The sequence below is a fragment of the Artemia sp. Qi Xiang Cuo genome, chromosome 13 (assembly GCF_049724085.1).
Source record: "Artemia sp. Qi Xiang Cuo chromosome 13, ASM4972408v1, whole genome shotgun sequence".
NCBI lineage: Eukaryota > Metazoa > Arthropoda > Branchiopoda > Anostraca > Artemiidae > Artemia > Artemia sp. Qi Xiang Cuo.
Window position 1 is genome coordinate 27,165,722 of NC_142806.1, and position 24,524 is coordinate 27,190,245.

The following is a 24,524-nucleotide window of genomic DNA, read 5'->3' on the forward strand; positions in this document are numbered from 1 at the left end:
ACAATTATAAAATCAATGAAACCCAAAACGAAATGAAATCATAAGCAACGCAATAGCGCTGCCTAGGTAAAGGACGATGTTGGCACAATGTATTAATTACTTTTTTTATTCTTTAGACCGAGGCACTTCGCATAGGAAAAGTTATCGTAGAAACTTCAAACAGGACTCATTCGATTGGAAATTGAGAGGGCTAGACCTCTGTTTAATAGACGAAAGATAATGGAGGACCATCAACCCCCCTCCCCACGCCCATCATTTCCCCAAACGCATCCAATAAAACTTGAGATAGCCATTTTTGTTCAGCATGCTGAACAAAAGATATGGGTTGTAAGTTATACCCCTTGGGCTCATAAGGTTCTTATAGAAATGGTGGTTGTATAAACTTCAGAGGGGGCTCATTGGATTGGTAATAAGAAGTTCCAGTACTGTTTTTAAGAGTCAAAGTGATCAGGGGGCAGCTCTCTCCCCCCCCCAACAAACGTCGTATTTTACTGAAATGCATCCAATAGAAATTTTAAGATGGTCATTTTATTCAAAATAGTCCAAAGATCATATAACAAGTCTTTTGGGGTTGAGAAAAACCCCCACCTCTCTTTTCACCAAACGCATCTGATTGAAATTGCAAGAGACCCATTTTGTTCAAATAGGCCAAAGAACATATAGCATGTTGACACAACCCCCAAGAGCCCTGGGAAAAGAGCTGTCAGTTATGCCCTGGGGGCATATAAGGTTTTTATTGAAATCTTCGTCGAAAAAACTTGAAAAAGGGCCCTTTCGATCGGAAATTGAGAGGGGTATTGCCCTTTTTAATAGTCAAAAGTAATCAGAAGGAGAATTCCCGCCCCACGCCCATCATTTCCCCAAACACATCCAATGCAACTTGAGATAGCCGTTTTTGTTCAGCATGGTTTTATGCTGAACAAAAGATATGGGTTGTAAGTTATGCCCTGGGGCTTATAAGGTTCTTGTAGAAATAGTGGTTGTATAAACTTCGGAGGGGGCTCATTGGATTGATGATAAGAAGTTCCAGTGCTGTTTTTAAGAGTAAAAATGATCAGTGGGCAGCTACCTCCCCCCCCCCAAACAAACGTCGTATTTTACTGACATGCATCCAATAGAAATTTTGAGATGGCCATTTTATACAAAATAGTCCAAAGATCATATAACAAGGCTTTTGGGGTTGAGACAAACCCCCACTTCTCTTTTTACCAAACGCATCTAATTGAAATTGCAAGAGAGTCATTTTGATCAAATAGTCCAAAGAACGTATAGCAATGCCTCCAGTGTGGACGCAAAACCCCAAAAGCCCTGGGGAAAGAGCTGTAAGGTATACCCTGGGGGCATATAAGGTTTTTATGGAATGTGCAGTCGTAAAAACTTCAGGTGGGGCTCATTTGATTTGAGACTGGAATTTATTTTCCCCTTTTTAAGAGTCGAAAGTGCTTTAAGAGCAACCAGCCCCCCCACCTCCCACGCCCTTCATTTCCCAAAACCAACATCCAAACTAAGTTTTGAGACATTTATTTTTTCAGAATTGTTGAAAGGTTAAGTAATTATGCGTTTGGGGATGTCAAAAGGGCTGTTAGTATAGCTTACAGCTCTTTCCCCATGGCTGGGGGGGGGAGGGGTTCAAACCTGGAACCATAGCTATTTGAAATTTGGACGATTTTGAACATTGAACTCTTTGAAGTTTATACGAGCATTTCTTCTATAAGAACCACACATACCACCAGGCCGTAACTTACAACACCTGCTCCAGGCCCTGGAGGGTTTTGTCGACCCCGGAAACGTTATTATCTGATGTTTGAACTATTTTTAACAAAATAGCTATCCCAAAAATTTTCTCGAATGGGTTTGGAGAAAAAAGGACGTAGGGAGGGGGCTAGTTGCCCTCTAATCTCTTTTGAATTTTAAAAACTGAACTAGAACTTTCAATTTGAAATCAAATAGGCCCTCTCTGAAGTTTATACGAGCATCCCTTCAATAGGTACCACTTATGCCCTCAGGGAATAACTTACAACGCCTACCCTTAGGCCTTGGGGGTTGTGTCGACCCCAGAGTTTTTGTTATATGATCTTCGAACTATTTTTAACAAAATGGCTATCTGTAAGTTTGCCCTGAGGGCATGTATGGTTATTATAGAAGGAATATTCCTAAAACACATTAGAAAGGACTCATTTGATTGGAAATTGAAAGTTCTAGCTCACTTTTAAAAAGTCAAAAGAGACCGAAGGGCAACTAGCCTCCACCGCCCTTTTTTCCCCAAACCCATCCGATAAAAATATTGAGATAACCATTTTGTTAGAAATAGTTCAAAAATCAGAGAATAAGAACTCCGGAGTCAACACAACCCCATAGAGCCCGGGGGCAAGTGTTTTAGGTAACACCCAGAGGGCATATAACGTTTTTATGTAAAGGGAGATCGTATAAAGTTCAGAGGTGGCTCATTTGGTTGGAAATCGAAAGTTCTAGTAACCTTTTTTATGAGTAAAAAGGTATCAGACGGTATTTAACCCCCCCCCCACACACACACACACCCTCTTTTCGGCAAATACATCCAATCAAAATTTTGAGATCGTCAGTTTGTTTAGATAATTTCGGTCAGTTTGCAGTTTGTTTGAAATAGTCCAACGATCAGATAACATAAACTTCGGGTCAACATACCCCCCCCCCTCTAGCGCCCAGAGGAAGAGTTGTAACATATGCCCCGGGGTATATAAAGTTTTTAAGAAAAAGGTGATCGTATAAACTTCGGACGGGACTCAGATGATTAGAAACTGAAAGTTCTAGTTCCGTTTTTAAGATTCAAAAGTAATCCTATGGCAACAAACCTCCCCCCCCCACCAACCCCATGGCCATAAGGCTCCATTTCTTTTCTCCAGAGGCACTTCAATGAAAGGAGTGGTGTTATAAATTTTGGAGGGGGCTCATTCAGTTGGAAATAATAATTTATAGAGTCTTTTTTAAGATTCAAAGGTTATTAGAGGGCATCGAGCCCCCCCCCCCCCTTCCACGCCCTCTTTTCCCCAAACGCATCCAATCAAACCTTTGAGATGGCTATTATGTCCGAAATAGACAAGAGGTGAAGTAATTAAAATAATTATTCCTCGGGGTTGACAAAACCTCTCATTGCCCCCAGAGCAAGGGATGTAAGTTATGCAAGCTGTCCATTGTTCTTATATAAGGTTTTTGTCAAAGGAGTAATCGTATAGACTTTGGAAAAGCCTCCTTCGATTTAAATTGAAAGTTCTAGCTCCATTTTTAAAAGTCAAGAGTAATCAGACGATAGGCAACCCCCCCCCTCCACGCCTTTTTGAAATGCTTTCGATTAGCCATTTTGTTCAAAATCGTCCAAATGTCAAATAGCTATGGTTCCAGGTTTGAACCCCCCCCCCCCCTTAGCCATGGGGAAAGGCTGTAAGTTATACTAGCAGCTTCTATTGAAGGCGCTGTTGTATAAACTTTGGAGGAAGTTCATTCGATTTCCCCCAAATGCAGCTTATAAAAATTTTTAAATAGCCATTTTGTCCAAAATAGTCCTAAATTCAAATTTCTACAACTTAGAGGTTGAGAAATCCTCCATAGCCCCCAGGGGAAGGATTGTAACTTATGTAAGTTGACCATTATTTAAGTATAAGTTTTTTTGTGGAAGGTGCGGAAGTATTAACTTTGGGGGTAGCTCATTTGATCGGAAATTGAAACTTTTAGTTCTTTTTTGAGAGTCAAAAGTGACCAATGGGCAATTAGCCCACGCCCCATTTTCCCAAAGGGTATCCGGTCAAAATTTTGAAATAGTCATTTTGTTAAAATAATTCAAAGGCCAAATAAATATGCTTCCAGGTTTGAACCCCCACCCCCAGCTCCAGGAAAATGGTTCTGAGTTACGGAAATTGCTTACTGTTACTTTGATACTTTGTTTACTTTGATACCTTGTTTAATTTGATTCTGTCTTTACTTTGATACTTTGGTACTAGTTTTGATACACTGATGAAAGTTTGATGTAGAAAAATATTGATTTTGAAACAAAGCATTTTCTAATAACTTGAAACTTTTTGCAATCAAAAACGAACAAAGATTAATTAAAAACAAAATATCCGAAAAAAAAGTTTTTCAAAGAAAAGTAAAAGCCATATTAAACTTAAGATCATTAAATACAAATACCTGTTAAAATTCAAACTAAAAACGACAAGAAATTACTATTAAAGAATAAATGAAATCCAAAAGGAACAGAAATTAAACAAAAAATCATAGCAAAAAAAAACCATACAACAAGTACTTATATACATGAATAAATTACAAAGAGATTACTGTTAAAGAATAAATGAAACCCGAAATGAACAGAAATTAAATACACAATCATAGCAAACAAAAATACAACAGGTACTTATATAAATTAATAAACAAATATTAAAACGAGTGAAACTTAAATTGAATATGCAAACTTGTCTTCTATACTTGGTGAACCTATCTATGGAAAACGGTCAGTTCCCAGATGCTTTAAAACAAGCAAAAATTACACCTTTACATAAGGGTGGCGACAAAAGAGAAATGTCAAACTGGAGACCTATATCGATTCTGCCACTGTTCTCAAAAATATTCGAAAAGTTGTTCATAAGAAACTGTATTCCTACCTTAATTCTCTTGGGTTTTTATGTGACACGCAATTTGTATTCCGAAAATCTCATTCTTAAAATCTCCTTTAACTATTTTTATTCATTTTAAAAAAGCTTTTGATACTGTTGATTTTGAGCTGTTTTAAGACAGGATGTCACATTTAGGGATAAAAGGAAATTGGATTGATTGGTTTCGTTCGTATTTGTATGGTAGATCAATGCGTGTAGTGGTGGGGGATATTGTCAGTTCGCCTCGTCCTGTACTATGTGGAGTACCCCAAGGTTCTGTGTTAGGTCAGCTTTTATATTTAATTTACGTCGACACATTACAGTTCTACATTCCTGATGCCGCTATAAAATCCTTTCCGGATGACACAGCTATATCGATTGCTAGAAAGGCTTTGAGTGAGCTTGTTTCAAAAGCAAATGAAGTTCTTCTTGACCTGCATCTTTTTACTAGTCTTAGTTGCTTAGCAGTGAATCCGAGTAAAACTAATTACATGATTTTTAGTTGTACTGGAGTTATTGATAATGTTTTCGGTTTAGTTTATTTTAAGGGTAAGGAAATTAAGCAGATATTTGATACAAGGTATCTTGGTTTTCAGATTGATTGTAATTTAAATTGGAAAAAACATAGTGGAATTATATCGGTGAAAGTTGCGCGGGGCTTAGGGCTGATTCGTAGATTTAAACATGTTCTTCCTGTCTCAGTTTTGACAATTTTATATAATTCACTTATTCATCCTTACATTGTATACGTTTGTTCTGTGTGGGCTAGTAATTTTGTTGTAAATTTTAAACGGATACAAATTTTGCCGAATAAAGCGCTGCGCCTGCTCGGTGATTTTGAAAAATCTGAACGTACAATGGATTGTTATCGTCATTTTAATACTTTAAATGTTGGGCAGTTGAGAGATTATCAGACCGGTATTTTCGTGTATCAGTGTTTAAATAAACTAGCACCTAATTATTTTTGTGATGTTTTATCATCAAATTCTGCGTACCATTCTTATGATACAAAGAATTCCACGGACCTAGTACAAGAGACACTGCTAGGTCTAGTTTTGTATTTAGGCATGTGGGTGTTTCGGTTATGGAACAGTATGCCGGAAAGCATTAGGATGGCTGAGAGTGTGTCCTCTTTTAAAAATAAGATAAAGAATTTCTTAATGAATAAGGGTGAGGGGGGTGGGGGGCTGTATTCTGTCTTCTATCTTCTGTAAGTATTGGTTCGCGGTTCCGAAGAGGTTTATTTTTTATTTATTTATATGGTTGCAATTTTCTTTTTTTCTTTTTTTTTCAATATAAATGTAGTAATTGAGTAAAATATTGAGTCCTGCCACAAACAAATCTGTATAGATTTTCACGTGGTAGGTCTGTTTGATATGATTTTCTTGTGAATATTGGTCTTTAATAAAATGAATTTCTCCCTCTCTCTATAAACGAAGCTTGAAACGAACAAAAATCACTACAAACTAGAGTTTGGGTTTTGCCTCCTCCCCTATCTGTAAAAGTCTAAAACCTACTACGCCAGTGGCACTTTACTGAAAACTAGCCTATATGTGTCTTGAACAGTCTGGCAAAGCACAAATGAAATTAAGACGAATATATAATATATAATGATATCAGTTGTTTAAAGGTGATCAGTTCAATATTTTATTTCGCTGTAATTTTTATTTTCATTTCCAATATTGTAATAACTGGAAAAGAAAATATTTGTAATATAATTCGTTTTTAATGAAGCAACAATGACGGAGCAGCATGGGCGTAGGAAAGAGGGGGCAGGGGGGGGGGGGCCGCTGCCCCCCTAGAACTTCAAATTTACACTAGATATTAGTAAGAACATTTCGTATGTTGGAATTTTTTGTTGGATGTTACCTGGTAGATGGTTAAAAAAGCTGGAAATAAACAGAAATTTCCAAATATTGTTTGCAATATCAACATTTACTTTTTGATCTTCAATATTGATTTTCGGTCCGATATATATATATAGGAGACTGGCCCACGATCGGCTGATTTTGACTTATTTAATTCTCCATGAATTGATTCAAGCGATAAGAAGTTGCTGAGCATGTCAAAGCAAAAGTAACTCATTCAATACCATCCTTGAAAAAGACAATTAGAAATACTCCGCCATTTTTCCACCTGGATACCTCTCTATCCAAGTGGTCAAGAGTCCCAAACCTGAGTCATACCGGCACTGGTTCAGTCGTCTCTGCCTTACGTTTGCCCACTGGACAAAAGAAAAAGAAAAGTGACCAGGGGAACATTAAAGCTTGTTTTTCGGCTATAAAATTAAGAAAGAATATGGTCAGCATAAAACACTACAAAATGAATTTCATTCAGGTTTAAAAAAAATAAAGAGTATTAATTTCAAATTATACATTGACTGATCAACACCAAAAGTAAGCCGCTCCGCTAATCTTGGTGTTCTACCTTTCAGTGGTGGCAGTTTTATTTCAACTTCTGTCTTTAAGACACTATTCATCTCGTCAGTTAGCGCAAAGTCTCTTGCTCCAGTCTTTTTCCAAAAGAGGACCTTAAGTTCTTCAGTTGCTACTTTTGATAATGATAACATTGTAAACAGAATTCCCTTTCTTGCTCTTCAGCTCAATCAGAATATAATCACCAGCCTTGACTTTCTCAGTGTCAAATTAGAAGTTGCTGGTAGGGGGCTTGTCTTCAATGTCTATGCTGGGGTCTGAAGAGTTGTTGTATACAGGATCATCTACGTCAGAATCGTCACTCCAACTGTAACTCTTGTTGCCAGAGACACGCCTTTTGCTTTTTAGTCTTTTCACTAGTCTGACTTTCTTCCGTTCCAGAACTAGGGCTTTTTGGCAGATACAGCTTCTATCCTAGCAGTAATGCATTCTTTCATAAGGATGTCAGTCAGCACTTCTGAGTTTTTCGTATTTTTTTCCTGTTGATTGTTTGGGTTTGAGTTGATTGAGAAAATGCTGCAAGTAAAACAAAAAATGAGAGGCAGTCATCCAACCAGAAGTATTTTCTGAGCTGATCATGATGGTTCCTGGTAAAGCTCCCCTGAGTAAAATTTCCGGACACTGTTTTTGTGGGGAAATAAGTAGAGGAGGGACAGTGTTCCCAACACATTAACACCAGCACAAATCGTGGTCAAATTACCTCTTTCTGCTGACGTGACCTTCCCTACTTACTTCTGGCCTCGCTGTGCAATGATTTTACCAGGCTTGTGGATTTTTTCACACCGGAATCGTCAACATTCCAAATGTCTTGTGGTCTGAACATGTGTTTATATAGGCCTCAATCAAGGTTGTTAAAGAAAGCTCCTACACTGTGACAGTTGAAAGCAGTTGTCCGTCATAGGCTTGTACTTATTGGCGTTCTTACTGATAGAGTTTTAAGTCAATCCATAAAACCACGGTACCAATCTTTACCTGTAATTCCTCCACTGTTTCCACTACCTTTGCAGTTCCGTTATCCGGTACTTTTATGCTCTTAATAATGGCATAAGTGTATGCAAATTTACACGCTTCTAGGGGAATACAGTCGAAAGCATATAAGCTATCTTTTTCAAGTAAGTTTTTAGTCTTTTTGCTTGTTCCAATGTAAATATTGATCATGGGTTGTAACAGGGTGTAAGGAAATTCAGGTCCAGACTTTTTAGAGGGATATCCAGCTTCTCAACTTTTTTTATGTAGTCTTGCAGCGTTCCTCTAGGAACACCCATGGTACTTCCAGAGAATCCGACTGACTTCTTGTAGAATAAGACAGAAAAAAATGCTATTCTATTTTATTCTGGATCACAGCCACCTTTCTTTCTTTTCTCTCCTGTTTTACTTTTAATCACCTTATCTTGAATGAAATTTAACAGAAAAAAAAAGAACTTCAGTTCACCTACTGTTCTGACAGGATTAAACAACACCAGAAATAACACAGTTTTGGGTATTAAGCTTGCCTTCAACCTTTAAATATGCTGTTTACACAGCTTTTACAAGCATAGCCCAGTTTTGGACACCTTGGTAAGGCATGCTGAATTTACCCTGGGTATTGTGGCCAAACATGGAAGTTCAATATCCCACAGGATGAAAAAATACTAACAGCAAACTGGTGAAGATGGCACTTCTCGGAAGCTGCCAAAAACAGGCAAATAATAAGAGAATAAAATGTGATTTTACAACACGAGTTTTCTAGTATTCGTAATTAGGTGTAGGCTTTCAGAGAAAATTGAACAAAATTCCAGAGTTAATCACCATAAAACCTGATCCAATCTGAAATTTTTGGTTAAAGTATTAATTAAGGTCAGACTTTAAAAAGAACATACACTGCAATCTGACAGACCGTTTATAATCGCCCAGAAGCCCCAGAGGTTTTTGTATTGTAACTGTTTGCTTTGACTAAACGTGGGCCAGTCTCCCCTATACCAATTTTGGTATTTAATTTTGCCCAACAGTAAACTTTTGAGTTGAATTCTTAGAAGAAGCTGTAATCTAACCATAATGTGATTTGTGTCAAATCGCTTTTGTGGTGTTTATGTTTTCAGGAAATTGGAAGTAGGATAGTGGGTCTCTTAAGTTATACTGTTGCAGAAAAAGTAGAACATGGAAAAAGTTAAAGGCCGAGTTTTAGTGAAATATAGAATGACTAGTTTCTAAAGACCTATATTCAAAGGACCTCGGGAAGTATTAGTAAGATCCCTCCCCCCTCCATCACAGAAGCAGCTCCCCCCCCCCTACACAAGATGTTGCCTACGCCCATGCGGAGCAGGGTTTAGACTTTTACAGTTAAGAATAGGGGCAGTATCCAAACTCTTGTTTGTAGTGAAACTATATTTGTCTTGAACAGTCTCGGAAAGAACTAATGAAATTAAACTAAGTATTTGATATATAATGACATTAATTGCTGAAAGCTCATCACTTCAAAATTTAATTCTACTCTAATTTTTATGTTAATTTTCAATGTTGTAGCAAGTACAAAAGAAAATATTTGTAACTTAATTCGTTTTCAATAAAGCGCCAATGACGTAGTAGGTTTTAGACTTTTACAGTGAGAGAAGGAGGCAAAACACAAACTCTTGTTTGTAGTGATTTTTGTTCTTTTCAAGCTTCATTTGAATATTCAATTTATGTTTTACTTGTCTGAATGTTTTTTTGTTCATTTATAGTAATAACTATTGAATGTTTGTTTGCTATGATTGTCTATTCGGCTTGTACTTCTTTTGGGTTTCTTTTTAATTTGATAATAATTTATTGTAATTTATTCATGTATATTAGTACTTGTATGTTTATTGCTATGATTACTTATTTTATTTCTGTTCGTTTTAAATAAAGCAGACAAATAAAGCAGTCAAAGTCGAGAAAACAAGCCCCCTTGACAGGGAATCGATTTATTTATGGAAATTTCTATAATTTCAACACAATTCTGATTTCTTAGGACGAACGACAAGTTTTGGCACAGATTTCAAAACTTGACACTCATGGTAACAGTAAACCATCCAAATGCCAAAAATTTTGCAGAATTTTATAGAAAAAGAGACTTTAATGGCACTTGAAAGAAAGTGAAATAAAAGACAAAATAGATACAAATACGGAGGAGGTGGGTAAAAGGTATTAAAAATCATTAGAAATGAAAACAATTCTAATTTCAAGTGCAAGCGCCGATTCTCGAAAAATCAGATTATTTGAAACTTAATAATCTTTCCGATCCAATCTAATATAAAGTTCTTACAACATTTTTCATCTTAAAACCGTCTTCAAAAAATGAAATTTCTAAGAACGAGCAATAAAATAAGTCTGTAGAGACGCAACCAAGGTGGCGAATGTATTTAAGATTCATTCCAAAAGTAGAGTCTGTCTTAAAGAATCAAAAGAATCAAGTAAACGACGAGTTAAGAGTTAATTATTCAAAATACAACTAGACTAATATGAAAGCCATGCAAGAAATAACAACTTTTTTCGATTTTTTTTCCTCCTTTTTTTGCGAAAAAGGAAATTTCGGAATATGAAACCAATTTAGAATACTAGAAGAATGACAGCAATATATACAAGATAAAATTTTGATTCAAGAAATTCTATACATGTCCACTATTACTACTAATCACTGTATATAGATAATATAACAGTAAGATCACAGCTGATGATTTATGGCACTTCATTCTCGGCACGAACAAACAGCTCCTCCCATTTACTCTGACATTAGCGGGTCAGTATGTATTTGTCAGTCACTGAAAAACAGTGCGAATTTGTATGATTCGTAATTACGAAAGCAGAAAGAAACTCAGTGAGCCAGATTTTTTTTTTGCGAACACGTGCATATTACGAAGTAAATTTTGAGAATCAGGAAATCGAGGGACATACCTATCAAGGAAAATAAACTAGTGAGTAACTATTTTAGTTTTAGTAGTTTAAATATTTGATTATCTCTTTTTTTGAACAAAGGGGCAAAATTTCTAAAATTTGTGTTTGATTATCTCCTTAATGAGCTCCTCAGTACTACAGACAATAGAAATCAAACCAATATCAATAAACATGTGTGAAAAAATGAAGTGACTATATTTAATTTAGATGCAAGTCTGCATTCATGCCCACCACGTAATTTTCCTTGGAGAAAAAATTGATAAACTTTCGGAACTGAAATATAAATGCGAAGCGCCAAATTTCTTAATCAAATGTCATCACGTTATGGCATTGTTCAAATAAAACTTATTTTTAACTTGATTATCGTTGTAAATTCATTCTTTGTTTCTTTCTATTCTTAAACCAATGATAAATTTACCTTTTGCATTATTACAGCCCACTGTATATACATTTATATAAATTTATATGCAGTGTTACAGCCATATCAATTATTCGCCTTTCCTTTTTTATTCTTTAATAATAATTTCTGGTCGTTTTGAGTTTATATATATATATATATATATATATATATATATATATATATATATATATATATATATATATATATATATATATATATATATATATATATATATATATATATATATATATATATATACGGCAAGTACAAACAGCTCCTCTCATTTGATTTGCCATCAGCGGTCCAATTACCCTCGAACACCTATTTTGGCAGAAACTGTCACAAAATGTCTTTGAAACAAACTCGAAACTTCGAAACCTACTTGTAATTCCTTAAAACATCTAATAATAGCATTGCTCTGCTAATTATCAATTTTTATATATGTATTAGAATAAATTAATTTAAGATAAGATTCTTTAAAATTTAGTATTACAACACTGAAGCCAAGTTTCTCGTTCAAGAGAAATCTGACTTGTCTATACGTGAAGAAATCGAATGTCACTTATTTTTATAGTTGTTTAAATGTTCTCGACAGCACTTGCATCTAGGTCCGGGTTTTTATAATGGTTGAGATAGGGAAAGATCATACTGTCTATTATTTATATACAGTGCTACTAACAGAAATTCATAACAAACTCTGAGCAATTAATGACTTCTGTCAAACGAGAAGTTCTGGCACAGACTTTAAAATCGAGCACTCGTGGCAACTGCATACCACCCAAATGCCACATCCTATTATCCACAAACACACGATTTGTGGCAATAACATTGCAAAATACTCGTGATACAGCATCGGTGGCATTACAAAAAAAAGAGTGCTTGACGTCATAATTGTTGGACGTCGCTGGATTTCGTTTGTCCAAAACTGAAGCTCATACAGAGGTGCCTAACTTGGCAATACCGATCATTCTCTCGTTTCTGCAAGGATCTAACTACAGCTGAGGGCTAATTTTTACTCGAGCTGATCATATCAACCTTAAAGAAACTTAAAAATACAAAAGCAGCTGGTATCTGTTGCATTAATTCAGAGCTGCTTAAAACAAGCGGATGGACAGCATCAACTACCACACTATCACTCCAGTTTCTATTCCTGGAGAGCTGTTTATGATGCTGCAGCTGAAACGAATAATAAGTTTTCTACATGCTTTGCACCCCCCCCCCCCAAAAGCTGGCGTCATGCCAGGAAGATCGACAGCTGAACATACACAGACGGTCAGACACGTCGCTGACAAAACACTAAAATTCAATAAAAAAGCTTTCACAGCTTCTAACGACTACCGTTCTGCCTTTGATACTGTAGGTAGACGAGGGGTAAATTTAAAAACCTGTGGAGCTACCTAAATAGACAATCGGCCTCCAAGAGCTCCAAAGCATTATAGAAATCGCCGTCCTGGCTGACGAGAAGCTTTCTTCTTCCTTCCTCATTAGAAATAGAGTGCGGCAAAGATGCACAGCTGCTCCTGAGCTGTTTAACGGCGTCACAACGACCATCCATTTGGCATCAGTCATGTCGGGAGGACTCTGTCTAAAATTGACCTTGCGGATGATGTAGCTGTCTATACCAACAATCTTTACCACCGTAACTCTGGACTCCAGACACTTTCCTCCAAGACATCTGTGGTTAGAATGCAAACCAACTGTGATAAAACGAATATCAAGTCCATCGACAAGCAAGCATCTGCTTTACCCTTGACTGTTAAGACAAAAAGTCACGCTTTTGACTCGGTAAGGTAGCTCATTTATCTCGGACCAATCAAATCGTCAAATGGCACACTTGATGCCAAAAACTCAGCCAGAAAAGCCTACACAATCTTTGTATTAGCAAGACTCCTAATAGCCACAGGATGGCTGGCCCCATCCCCCATTGCACTTCCTAGGTGAAGGGCCTCGGGATGGAGATCAGCACCACCGGTTTGGACTTTAAGACCCCAAGACCCCCCGCAAAGATCATTATGGATTTTAGTATCTCAGAAAACGCTGGCAACATCTCCTAAAGAGGCCACGAACCAGACGGGTTGGTATAATAAACCAAAGCATCCTCAGCAGCAAAAACAATCCCCATGAGGCCCAATTCCCCACCCTAGGACACGGACACTTGAAGAACACCGACGGTGTTGTCAATAAGCTCCCTCTACGCTGTAAACCGTGCTTAAAAAAAAACACTAACTCAATTCAGTAAGTAAGTCAACATATATAATCATAATAATAATATAAAGAACTAATATTTTTAAGTTATTTCGTCTTTTGATGCTTCCCACTGAAGGATCTATGATTTTCATAAGAGAAGGGGGGGGAGTCACTGTAATTTATGAAACCAAAAGATTGTTGGTGTGCTCAATAGGAAATTGAAGATGAAAACGTTACAGACGAATGTGCCATGGCGTAGCAATATATCCTCAAACACATATATCCTCAAGCGTATAGCAAAAGCTAATACCTTTTCAACGATGTTGAATAGATTGGCTATCTAAAAATTTTGATTTGGCAATATTTTTGTTTTTATTGGGTAAACATTTTTGTCTTGCGGCATTCTGATTAAACATTTCGTCTTACGGCATTAGTATTCTGAACAACAAGAACCGAAAGATTGAGTTAAGAACTTCGTTACAGATTGACAAAATAACCAGTTCAGTAACGTAAAGAGATAGAACAAACGCACACAAATGGACACTATCTTTGTAAGTGTATCCTATATTCTTTTTTATTGGTTTAAATTGGGCTAAAATTGGCCCATAAATTTTAATAGCAAAATGCTTGAGATTTCAGAGCTAAATTTTGTTTCTTCGAGATCCAAAAAATATAAAGAGTTTTTCAGTTTAAAAAGAAATTTCAGGAATAGCTCGTTGAATATTTTAGTTTTTGGAATAAAGTCATTTTTTTCGAGTTTTTTTCTTCTGTCACTTAAATTAATTCTGTATTATTATTTTTTTCGTTTTCCGAAATGATATAAAGAATTCTGGCTTCAATTAGTTAATGTTTAATTGTAGGTTAATCAATTTATTTTATTTGCAAAGGCCAAAAATATCTAAATCTTTCCGGTTATCCTATTTAAAAAAGGAATTTCATGAACAGCTTCTTGGACATTTTAGTTTTTTGAATAAAGTAATTTCATAAACATTTCTGACGCGTTTTTACTTCTACCACTTAAGTTTATTAAATTTTCTTCTCTGTTTATTTTCGTATGCATAGACTGAATTCTGTTCTGAATTAGTTGATATTTAGCAATACTTGGTCAATGAATTTTACAAAGGCCAATAGCATCAATAGCATCTAAATCTCTCCGGTTACTCCATTTGCTTCGAAATAAAAAAATATAAAGAGTTTTTAAACTAAATCAAGGACAATTTGCTTAGTTTATACTATTATTTTTTAGGGGAAATTTGGCCTACTTCAATTAGTTTATTGCAAATTCAACGCTTTATATGAATACCTCATTAACTAACAGAACTCGTTCTAATTTTGTCACCAGAAACACTATATTGGGAGGGGGGATAAAACCCCACCTTTTAAGTCGGAAATCCACAAAGGAGCTATTTTCTCTTAAAAGTGCCAAATAGCAGTGTTTTTGACATTCTTAGCACTTCTTTGAAAATTTGCTGCTTTTTCAACTAGTTTACTTTTTGGCTCATTGATGCAACGCAACATACATTGTCAAAGTTTGACCTTAGCCCAGTTATTAACCAAAAATCATGGAGATTTTCAGCCTTTACTTGGTTAGGGTTTTAATAAGGAGCATCATGTCATCTTTTTCTACTAAACCGTAGGACCAAAGTCTTTTCTACCCATTGGACTGCGCATGGTTGTATAATTTCGGACATAGTGATCCTTCGGAGTGAAATGCTGCATTAAATGTTGATGAACTGTCACGGGAGATTAGAGAGAGAGAAGGATTTATTGAAAAAAAAAAAACATATCAACAAAAAATTATTGCTGCCTCCCCTAAAAAGCAAAGCTTGTCCGTGGGGGAGGTAGAGAAAACAAAATCCATAAAACAAAGAATACCTGGCCACCGACACCACTAATACCATCACACTAAACAATGAATACAAAATAATATCATATATTTACTTCCTCTGGGAACATCATATCAACAAAACCCCCACAATAAATAAATCAATTAATCAGTCAAAACTTATATTCAGCAAAAAGCAGTTCCTTAATGATTTTTCTAAGAATATTGGGGTCACCAATAGTCTTAATATCATTATTCAAACTATTTCATTTCCGCGTACCTCTATAAAAAAAACAACAGAAAAACATGAACGGGACGATATATCTCTAGGTACACAGAAGTCCGCGCTTCCCCTTGTATCATGAGAATGAACAGTAGAACTAATGGACAATCAATCACCAAAACAACGAGACTGAACATCCTGCTACCGTCCAAAAATAAACCACAATATATAGAACTCACGAAGGCCTGCAGCTGGCAAAATTTTCAAAATTGGGTAAATTTCTCTAACAGACATACGCGGAGCTATACCGGCTAAAATTCTTACTGCATGATTTTGTAGAACTCTTAAGGGTTTTAAGGTAGAAGAAAAAGTAGAGAGCCAAATACTTGAACAATAAAGTATTTACGGTTGTATTAAAGAAAAATAAAGATGGCGAAGGACAGACTTGGGAAAACAATGTTGGAGTTTCTTCATTATACCAAGATTTCTTGCCAGAATTTTTCTAGTTAAAGTTACATGTTTCTTAAAAGATAGAGTTTCATCTATTACAATCCCAAGGTATTTAAAAGACGCAGTCCGTTTTATAACGCCATTGTGCATATCTAATTCCTTGATCCATGGGTAAAAGTTTGATGATCGCGAGAAAATAATAAAGTTAGACTTAGCCATGTTAATCCTTAATTTATTTACCCTCAGCCACGCTGTTATTCTATTAACTGACTCTTTCATGGAAATCTGCAGCAGCTCCGCTGTCTTAGCTGTGCTAATGGCTGTTGTGTCATCAGCAAAAAGTGAAACTGTTTCATTAGTAGGGTTTACCGTTAGTTCATTTATTCTATAGCAAAAATTATTTAGACAATTTGGTAAATCCTTAATAAATATCAAGAATAATATAGGACCGAGAACTGATCCTTGCGGAACACCTATTTCAATACGCTTTTTTTCGGAAGAAGTATCATTTAGTTGGACATACTGATAACGATAACTTAAAAAACTTCTTAAAAAATTTAATGATATACCCCTCAAACCATACACCTCACACTTCTTAAGTAGAAGTTCATGATCCGCAGTATCGAAAGCTTTCATCAGATCTAAAAATATAGCACCTATTTTGAAACCTTTATCTTATACATCATTAATAATAGTTGTCAAATAAATCATCGCCTGTTCCGTTGTCCTTTTTCTACGGAACCCAAATTGTGTCCCTACCAGTAACTTATGATCTTCCAAAAAAGTCATCATTCTAATACTAAAACACTTCTCTAAAACACGAGAAATGATGGGTAAAACAGATATCGGTCTATATTTTCCTGGGTCATTTTGAATACCACCCTTATGAATTGGGGTTACTCGGGCAACTTTAAAACAATCTGGGAATTTTCCTTGACGAAAACACTTACCCACATAAGACTTCAGATATAACAGGAAAAATACATTTAAGTGTTTTTAAAGTAATATGGTCGCTACCAGATGAATTACTACACAACCCATAAATAATTTTTTTTAATTTCATCAACTGTTAGAAGTCTAAGGAGAAGAGACACATCAATGGGGTCCCTCAGTAAGGACTCGGGCGTTGGGTCCCCACTATCAGGCACAACTGGCATAGCTAAATTCAGACCAATATTCGAAAAATAACTCTGAAATTCATTGCATATGTCCTTTTCAAAATTCAAAGTCTTTCCCATTACACTAACTAATTCATCAGGAACGCTATTTATTTTTAATCTAATCACTTCTTTTATTAGTCCCCAGGTTTTCTTTGGGCATTCTTCGACCTCCTTAAACTTTTTCTCAAAATATTTTTTTTTTTCATTTCTTAAAATTGTATTCAACCTATTTCGATAAATTTTATATAATTGCTTATTTACTTGTGTCGGGTTAATTATTTGAGCTCTAAAAAATTTATCTCTTACATTTATTTGCTTCAAAATCACAGGACCAATCCAAGGTTTTTTACTTGAGTGCTTTCTATTAAACGGTTTTAATATGACTACTTGACTTATCAAGCTCTGTAACTTTTCATAAAATAAAACAAACTTTGAATTTGCGTCCTGAACTTCGCCTAGAACATCGTACCAATCCACCTTTTCTATATCATTTTTAAGTTTTACCATCGCACTTTTACTGATCACTGGAATCCTTGATCTTTTGCCTTTAACCACCTTCTTGACAGTTTTAATGCTAGCTGAAACTTCAAAGTGGTCAGATACATCATTGATAAGGACCTCGGGATGACTCAAGGGGATATTAGAAAGGATATAATCCAGAAGCTTGGCTGATGTTCCCGTAATTCTTGTAGGGATATTTACACAAGAATGAAACCCATTGAATAAACTTCTATTAATAAATTCAGTGCTAGCAGATGACTGATCAATAAGGTCAATATTAGAATCCCCCATAATAAAACATGGCATAGAGTTAATCGGAAGTTTCATTAATTGTTCTTCAAATAGGTCCATAAAGTCTTGGAGCAGGCTCTGTGGAGGACTATATACTACAACAATACAAAAATTCAAATTCTCTCTAGTTATATGTAAAAAAAAACACTCGCAAACTTTCTCTCTATATATTGTAAGATCTTCTCTTATTGAAACCTTATAATCAGCCTGAATGTAAGCTGCTAGGCCTCCATGTTGGTAATACTCGCGATTCCTTACATATAAATTATAACCAGTGATATGTAGTAATTGCGAGCTGTTATCATTTAACCACGTTTCAGTTAAAGCGATTACCTTAAGGGCATTAGTATTTATTAATTCCGATAAAAAATTATGCGCAGAATTCAATCACTGACAATTCAAATGAAAAATGTTTAGGCCAAAATAGCCCCTATCACAATACAAGGGTAGTGCTTCTTCTTTAAAAATATACCTTGATGGTTCATTTGTGAAAATCTCAGTGGCATTAATATCTAAATTTCTATTTATCCTTTGATTAAACTGGCTGGAAATATCAACCCTTTGACTTTCAAGTTGCAGGACATTACTGTTCCCAGGAGGAAAAACGATATCTCTAACCATCATCAATAAAAGTTAATGTATGTGACGGTAGAGGGTGGCGGTGGCGAAAAAAATCATTATCTACTAAACATATACCTAGACCTAGATAAATACAAAAAAAAATAACAAAATATATTCCGGCAAAGCGGACATACAATTTAAAAAAGCACATTATTGCAAGCTTCATGGCACAAAGCAAAACCATTCAAAAAGACATCAGCCCGCTACCACCCACTCAAAATAATTTCACATTAACAAACATTTAAAAATTATTTACTAAAAAATAAAAATTAACATTAACCCAAACATTTCAAATTCATCACTATCAACTTTTCCATATCTATTTGATTAAACCAAGCGAAAAAGAAAAGATAATTAACCAATAAGTAAACTAAACACATTCAATAAAACACTCATTTTTTAGCACCTCTGGAAGCTGTGGAGGGAAGAGGCTTAAGTGCTAGTTCCTCAATCCATTCATCACACGTAAACTTCACTTTCATACCACCCGGACGTTCAAACTGAAGATATGGTGGAACTGTGTTTGATACCCATGAAATTATACCCATCGTTTTAAGACAATTTTTTTTCATATAGCTTTTTTCTTGCCTCTCTCACAGAAAATGGGGCATCATCACTCACATAAATGTTTCCCTGGTTTGCTATATTTCTTCCTTTAAGCTTCTTCCCATTTTTAAGGATTTCAATCTTGTTTCCACGGTTTTTTACATTAACCTTAAAATATTTCTTATCCTTTTTTATTGCAACAACTGAAAAATGGGGTATCACTTTTTTTTTTGAGAGAAAAAGGTTTTATTAAAAAAAATACACACATTAACAACAAAACCCGAAGTTTATTAAACTTGTATGGGTACACATCACCTTTTACAAAACCCTACATACACAATTACTACCAGCCAGCCTTAGACCCCCCCCCCCCAAAAAAAGGACAAAAAATAATAATAATGAGAAGAAAATAAATAAATAAAAATAAACGAAATAAATTAATTTCTAATAATTTCACGACCTAATTGGATACCGAAGACACAAAACGACACTGGTAAAGCGAAGATGGATACCGAAGACACTGGTAAATTTAGTCCATCCGTACATATCTCGGTAAACATACGTTTGGCTTGATCTTCATCCTCACAGACTGCATTCCATACAACCAAATTATTTTCGTTAGGCTGATACTCTGCAGCCATAAGCCTATCAGACATACATAGGGTCTTTTATTTAAAATATTTAACTTCTGACTGCAGGTTAAAATTATCATTTTTCAACAAAGAAATCTCATTTTCTACAGCATTTGTACAAGACTTAATCCCGGAGAATTCAGATCTTAAGGCTAATTGCTCTGATTCAATTGTTTTTATTCTATTTTCTACTACAATGAATCGCTGTTCAATTGATTTGACTGAGCTATGAGTTTCACGCATAATGTCCATCATCTTTGCAATTTCCTCTGATAGGGTCATTAACGAAACCTGAGTTGTCACTAGTTTCCGACTATCCGGATTTCTTGACGTATTTGGGGTACTTGTGGCAATATCCTCGCTAGAATCAATATCTGAACGACTTCTTTTATTTTCTATCTTGCCCATCTTGTCTTAGTTATAGCTAAAACTTACTTACTGGCAAAAGAAGAAGCCACCACTCCTAACTTAGTGCTTTGTCACCACTGCACTTTCCCTTTAATCTCATATCACGAATAATTTGAGCCTTAATTCTCTGTGGATGAATAACAGCTGATCATTTCCGTTGTTGAGTTTTCTATTACTTTAATCTCATATCACGAATAATTTGAGCCTTAAATCACTTTGGAGGAATAACAGCTAATGATTACTATTGTTGAGTTTTGTTTAGGAAAAGGCTTGTATTTTCAGATTGTCTTTTATCAAATTATATAAATTTTTCATTGTATCACAGTATGCAGATAATTTAGCAATATTCCATCTTCATTCATTTCATTACGTGATTCATAGAGTGGGCGATAGCAAGCAATACGGTCTTAACCGTTTGAGCAATGAATCATGACTGAAAGTTTCAGTCAAGTTTCATGACTGAAACTTGAGTAAACATTACATGTTTACTCAAGTTTAAAAACGGGTACGAAAGGACAGGGAGGGAGGGCAGGGTACCGTTCATGTACCTAAGGCTTTAAAAGAGGCACTAAAACTTTTAGTTTCCGATTGAATGATTCTTCAAGTTCCTATGACAATTCCTTCTATACGAAGTGGTTGGAAAAAATACTACACGGGATACTCATCACTCTTTATTTGGTCAAAATTAATCCGTCGTTTTATAAAAAGCAGCGAAGTCAAAGCATTGTTAAAAATAATAAAAATTTAACAAGTTTCATAAAATAATATTTAAAACCAATATCTAGAACAATATTTCCAACGAAGAAATCTTATGCTATTTCGAGTACCAACTGATGATAATTCCGAGATACTCTTGGTGAATTATATAAAAGTTTTCAAATCAATGTATTTGAAGAAGTCAAAATCAAACCAAAGGAAAGGAAAAACAGTCTTGTAATTACTGAAACTAAGTACAGCGCAAAACTTTTGAAAGGCTTCTGTAAGAGAAATTATCTTCTTTTTTTTTCAAAGATATATTTTTTTACATCAAAATCAGGATATTGAAAAGTCCCTTGTGCATCAACATACTATGTCCTACTTCTTGCGCTCAAAAGGAGACGGAGAATGAAATAAGAAAAAAAATGACAGAATGGACGCATTGCGGATCAGCGGAGGTGGCCCACCCCCGCTGGAATCCTAAATTTTTTGAATTTCTGGGCACTTAAGATCCGCATTATTAAGTATAATTTATTTTCTCCCCCCCCCCCCCAAAAAAAGGTCCTGCACACGCACGGCACATTCCGTACACTCAGAATTGCGCAGTTCGACTACGATACATTTAGAAACTTTCTATTAAAAACAAAAAACCAACACTGGGCCAAAGCTTAGCTCGTTTTACACCTTGTTAGGACCTAAGTGAGTTTTCCAATGAAACAAGACTTACTAAGCCGTGAATTAGTTCGATTTTGCACTGAATCAGGATTTAGCGTCATATTCTCGAAAATTCTGGACTTGGCTCATTTTTGCATCGAATCAAGACTTGGCTCGTTTTTGCACCAAATGAGATCCTAGTTCGCTCTGCACCAAGTCTGCCCACGACTTTGGCTCTGTTTTTTTTTCTGCACAGAGTAAGCGACTTTACTCATTTTGTGCAATGAATTAAGACTTGAATAGTCTTTGCATCGAATCAGGCCTTAGTTCGTTTTTCTCCGAGTTAGTACGCCACTTGAAATTTGCTTATTCTTGCACCAAGTTAGGACTTAGCTTGTTTTTAAAATGAGTCAGGAATCAGCTCGTTTCGAATTACGGCTTAGCTGCTTTTTGCTCAACTCAGGAGTTGACTTATTTTTCCAACGTGTCATCAAACCTCTGCAATTTTAATTTAGCCCGATTAGTAACCCAAATATTTAAATTCAGACTCTTTGCTTGATTAAGATTTAAACAAGGTGAAAATGCTTACGTTTCCTACTAAAATACTTATATATCCGTGAAAAACGGGCCATTTATATATATTGAGGGTCTTGCCCTTGGGTCTTCATATTAAACCATGGTTTTACACCTTCTGATCATTATGAGTGAAAAGCCAGACCAAAAAGTTTATCCGGTGCCGTGTTATGGGGATTTGAGGTCCCCAAAGGCGAAAAAGGGCACTGGAGAGTGTGGTTCACTAATCACTTTATGGCTCCACAAAAGAACCTAGAACTTTTAATTGCTGATTTAACGAGCCCCTCCAAAGTTCTTATGACCATTACATCTATAGGATCTATACTGTTAACATCTATAGTGTTAAGAGGGAAAAATAATAAAACGGGATAAAAATCATTCTTTGAAACTCTACTGTATCCATACAACTTTTATCACTTTTGTGTTTCAAAGATTTATCAAAAGGAATAGAAATTGTCCCAAGTATCCAAATAAAAAGTATTAAAAACACTGCTTAAAACAAACCGTCTACTAAAAATTTCTATAGAAGAAAACGTGCACTATTCCAAGTCATACGTAACGATAATTTCTAGTCACTCTTGATAATTATCAAGAAGTTTTTGAAAGGAAAATCTTCTGCTGTTGGAGCCTGCAGCGTCATATTTCTCAAAAGAGACAGAGCTTAAAGACTCACAAAGAGACTAAGAGTAAAATAGGGATAGATATTCAACTACTTCCTATTAATAAAAATCGTTCAACTCACCCAGAGATGTTTTATCTACAATTGAAACACATAGCTTTCAATAAGTTGTTGTTTTTATTACAGTATACCATGTTTCTCCAGTCAGTCGTCACATTTGTAAACCCTTTTCCTCTCACTCAAATGAGACTAGAACCCCATTCAAATTTGGAATCTACGCTTGTACGCACTCCCGCAGATTGGAATGAACGCAGCTCCGAACTTTTTTTCGCCAACACCAGAACAGAAGAAAATGATGATTCGTACATATTTACTACATTTACACCACTTGAATCTTACAGGAGCCCTGATGTATCTACCACCAACACAAACAAAGAAGATGTAGATATATCATACATAGAACCTGAATGGGCATTTAACCCAATGAATGGTAACTCAAAAGTATATACAATTAATATCAAAACTGAAGCAAACGATCAAGGTAAGATCAAAGTGTACCGATCAAAGCGAACACATGGCCGAGGAAGAAAAAAAGGATATGAAAAAAAGAAGAAATTTGACCCTGTGTCAGAAAACATTAGATTTCTTTTTTACTTTTAAACCCAACCATACTGTATTCAGATTGCTAAATATGTTATTTAGTCTATATTACTGTTGTTTCCTGTAAATATTTCTGGTTTTGTATTGTTCACAGGCATTTATTACCCTTATATAATACAAATTCTGTGACATTTTTTGCTATACGAGTACTTAAGAAGAAGAATTTTTTTTTTGAAACGAAGAAATTTACCCAATACGAATATAAGCACAGTATTTTATATTCTGACTAATAGCTTTGTTCTGATTTGATATTACTTACTTACTCTATAGGCACTTTGATTATCGTATTTGACCTTGTAAGCCTCCTCAAGAAAAGAATTTCGGTAGATATGCTCCAAATCTGGGTGTCACAGGTCGGGGAAATTCTCGCCTTGTCAATTATTAGGGACATAAGTAGTCTTTCCAAACAATGTATTGAAGCCTGCTGTAGAGTTTACCATGTTTATATCTTGTGTTATAATACTGTAAACATTATGTTTATTTCTTCTTCTCAAATTTAGGGTTCGAGTTTAATTATCATTTTTAAGCCTTTACTGCTTGAAGTAAGGGGCAAGATTTAGATTGATTTGTATAGCAGCAATTAAGTAAGTAATGCACCCTCCCCCCCTCTAATAGAAGGTGTTTTCTGCTTGCAGGCAATTAAGTTCTAATTTCCCTTGTAGTCTTTACACGTATTATAAATTGACATCTGATTGTATTTTGGCCCATTACCCCCTCAAATATTGATATGAGCCGTCCTAGCCGAGTGGATTGGTGCGCTGGATTTAGGATTTTCTGTCTGAGAGGGCGAGGGTTCGAATCCTAGTGCATCCAATTATTTGGTTTGAGACGGGGGTCAATGGCGTGACTCTGTAAGCTCAACCACAGTCGACACAGCTCTAAATGGGTCCCTGGAAAAATCTGGGGAAGGTAAACAGGAAGGGTGTGCGAAGCACAGGATGGTTGGCCCTCAACCCCCCATTGCACTTCCTGGCTGAAGGGCCAAGAAACGGAGATCAGCACCACCGGTAGGGACTGTAAAGTCCAATGCCGTATTCTTTACCTTTACCAAGTACTTTTCTCAAATTTTGCGGATTGCTTTAAGGATCCAAAGTAAAACATCTGATTTGTTAAGGAAAGTAAGTTTATTT

At 35.6% G+C, this 24,524-nt stretch overlaps 2 protein-coding genes across 5 annotated transcripts in view; one reads left to right on the forward strand and one right to left on the reverse strand.

The window, feature by feature from the left end:
- Positions 1-24,524, reverse strand: part of tun (N-terminal glutamine amidase tungus) — a 402,893-nt gene that overhangs the window by 346,977 nt on the left and 31,392 nt on the right. The window lies entirely within an intron of this gene.
- On the forward strand, positions 13,990-23,527 carry LOC148945133 (uncharacterized). The gene is made up of 2 exons (XM_089099316.1): positions 13,990-14,086; positions 22,921-23,527. The coding sequence occupies exons 1-2, from the start codon at positions 14,072-14,074 to the stop codon at positions 23,392-23,394; spliced, it is 489 nt and encodes a 162-aa protein (XP_088955442.1). The 5' UTR covers positions 13,990-14,071; the 3' UTR covers positions 23,395-23,527.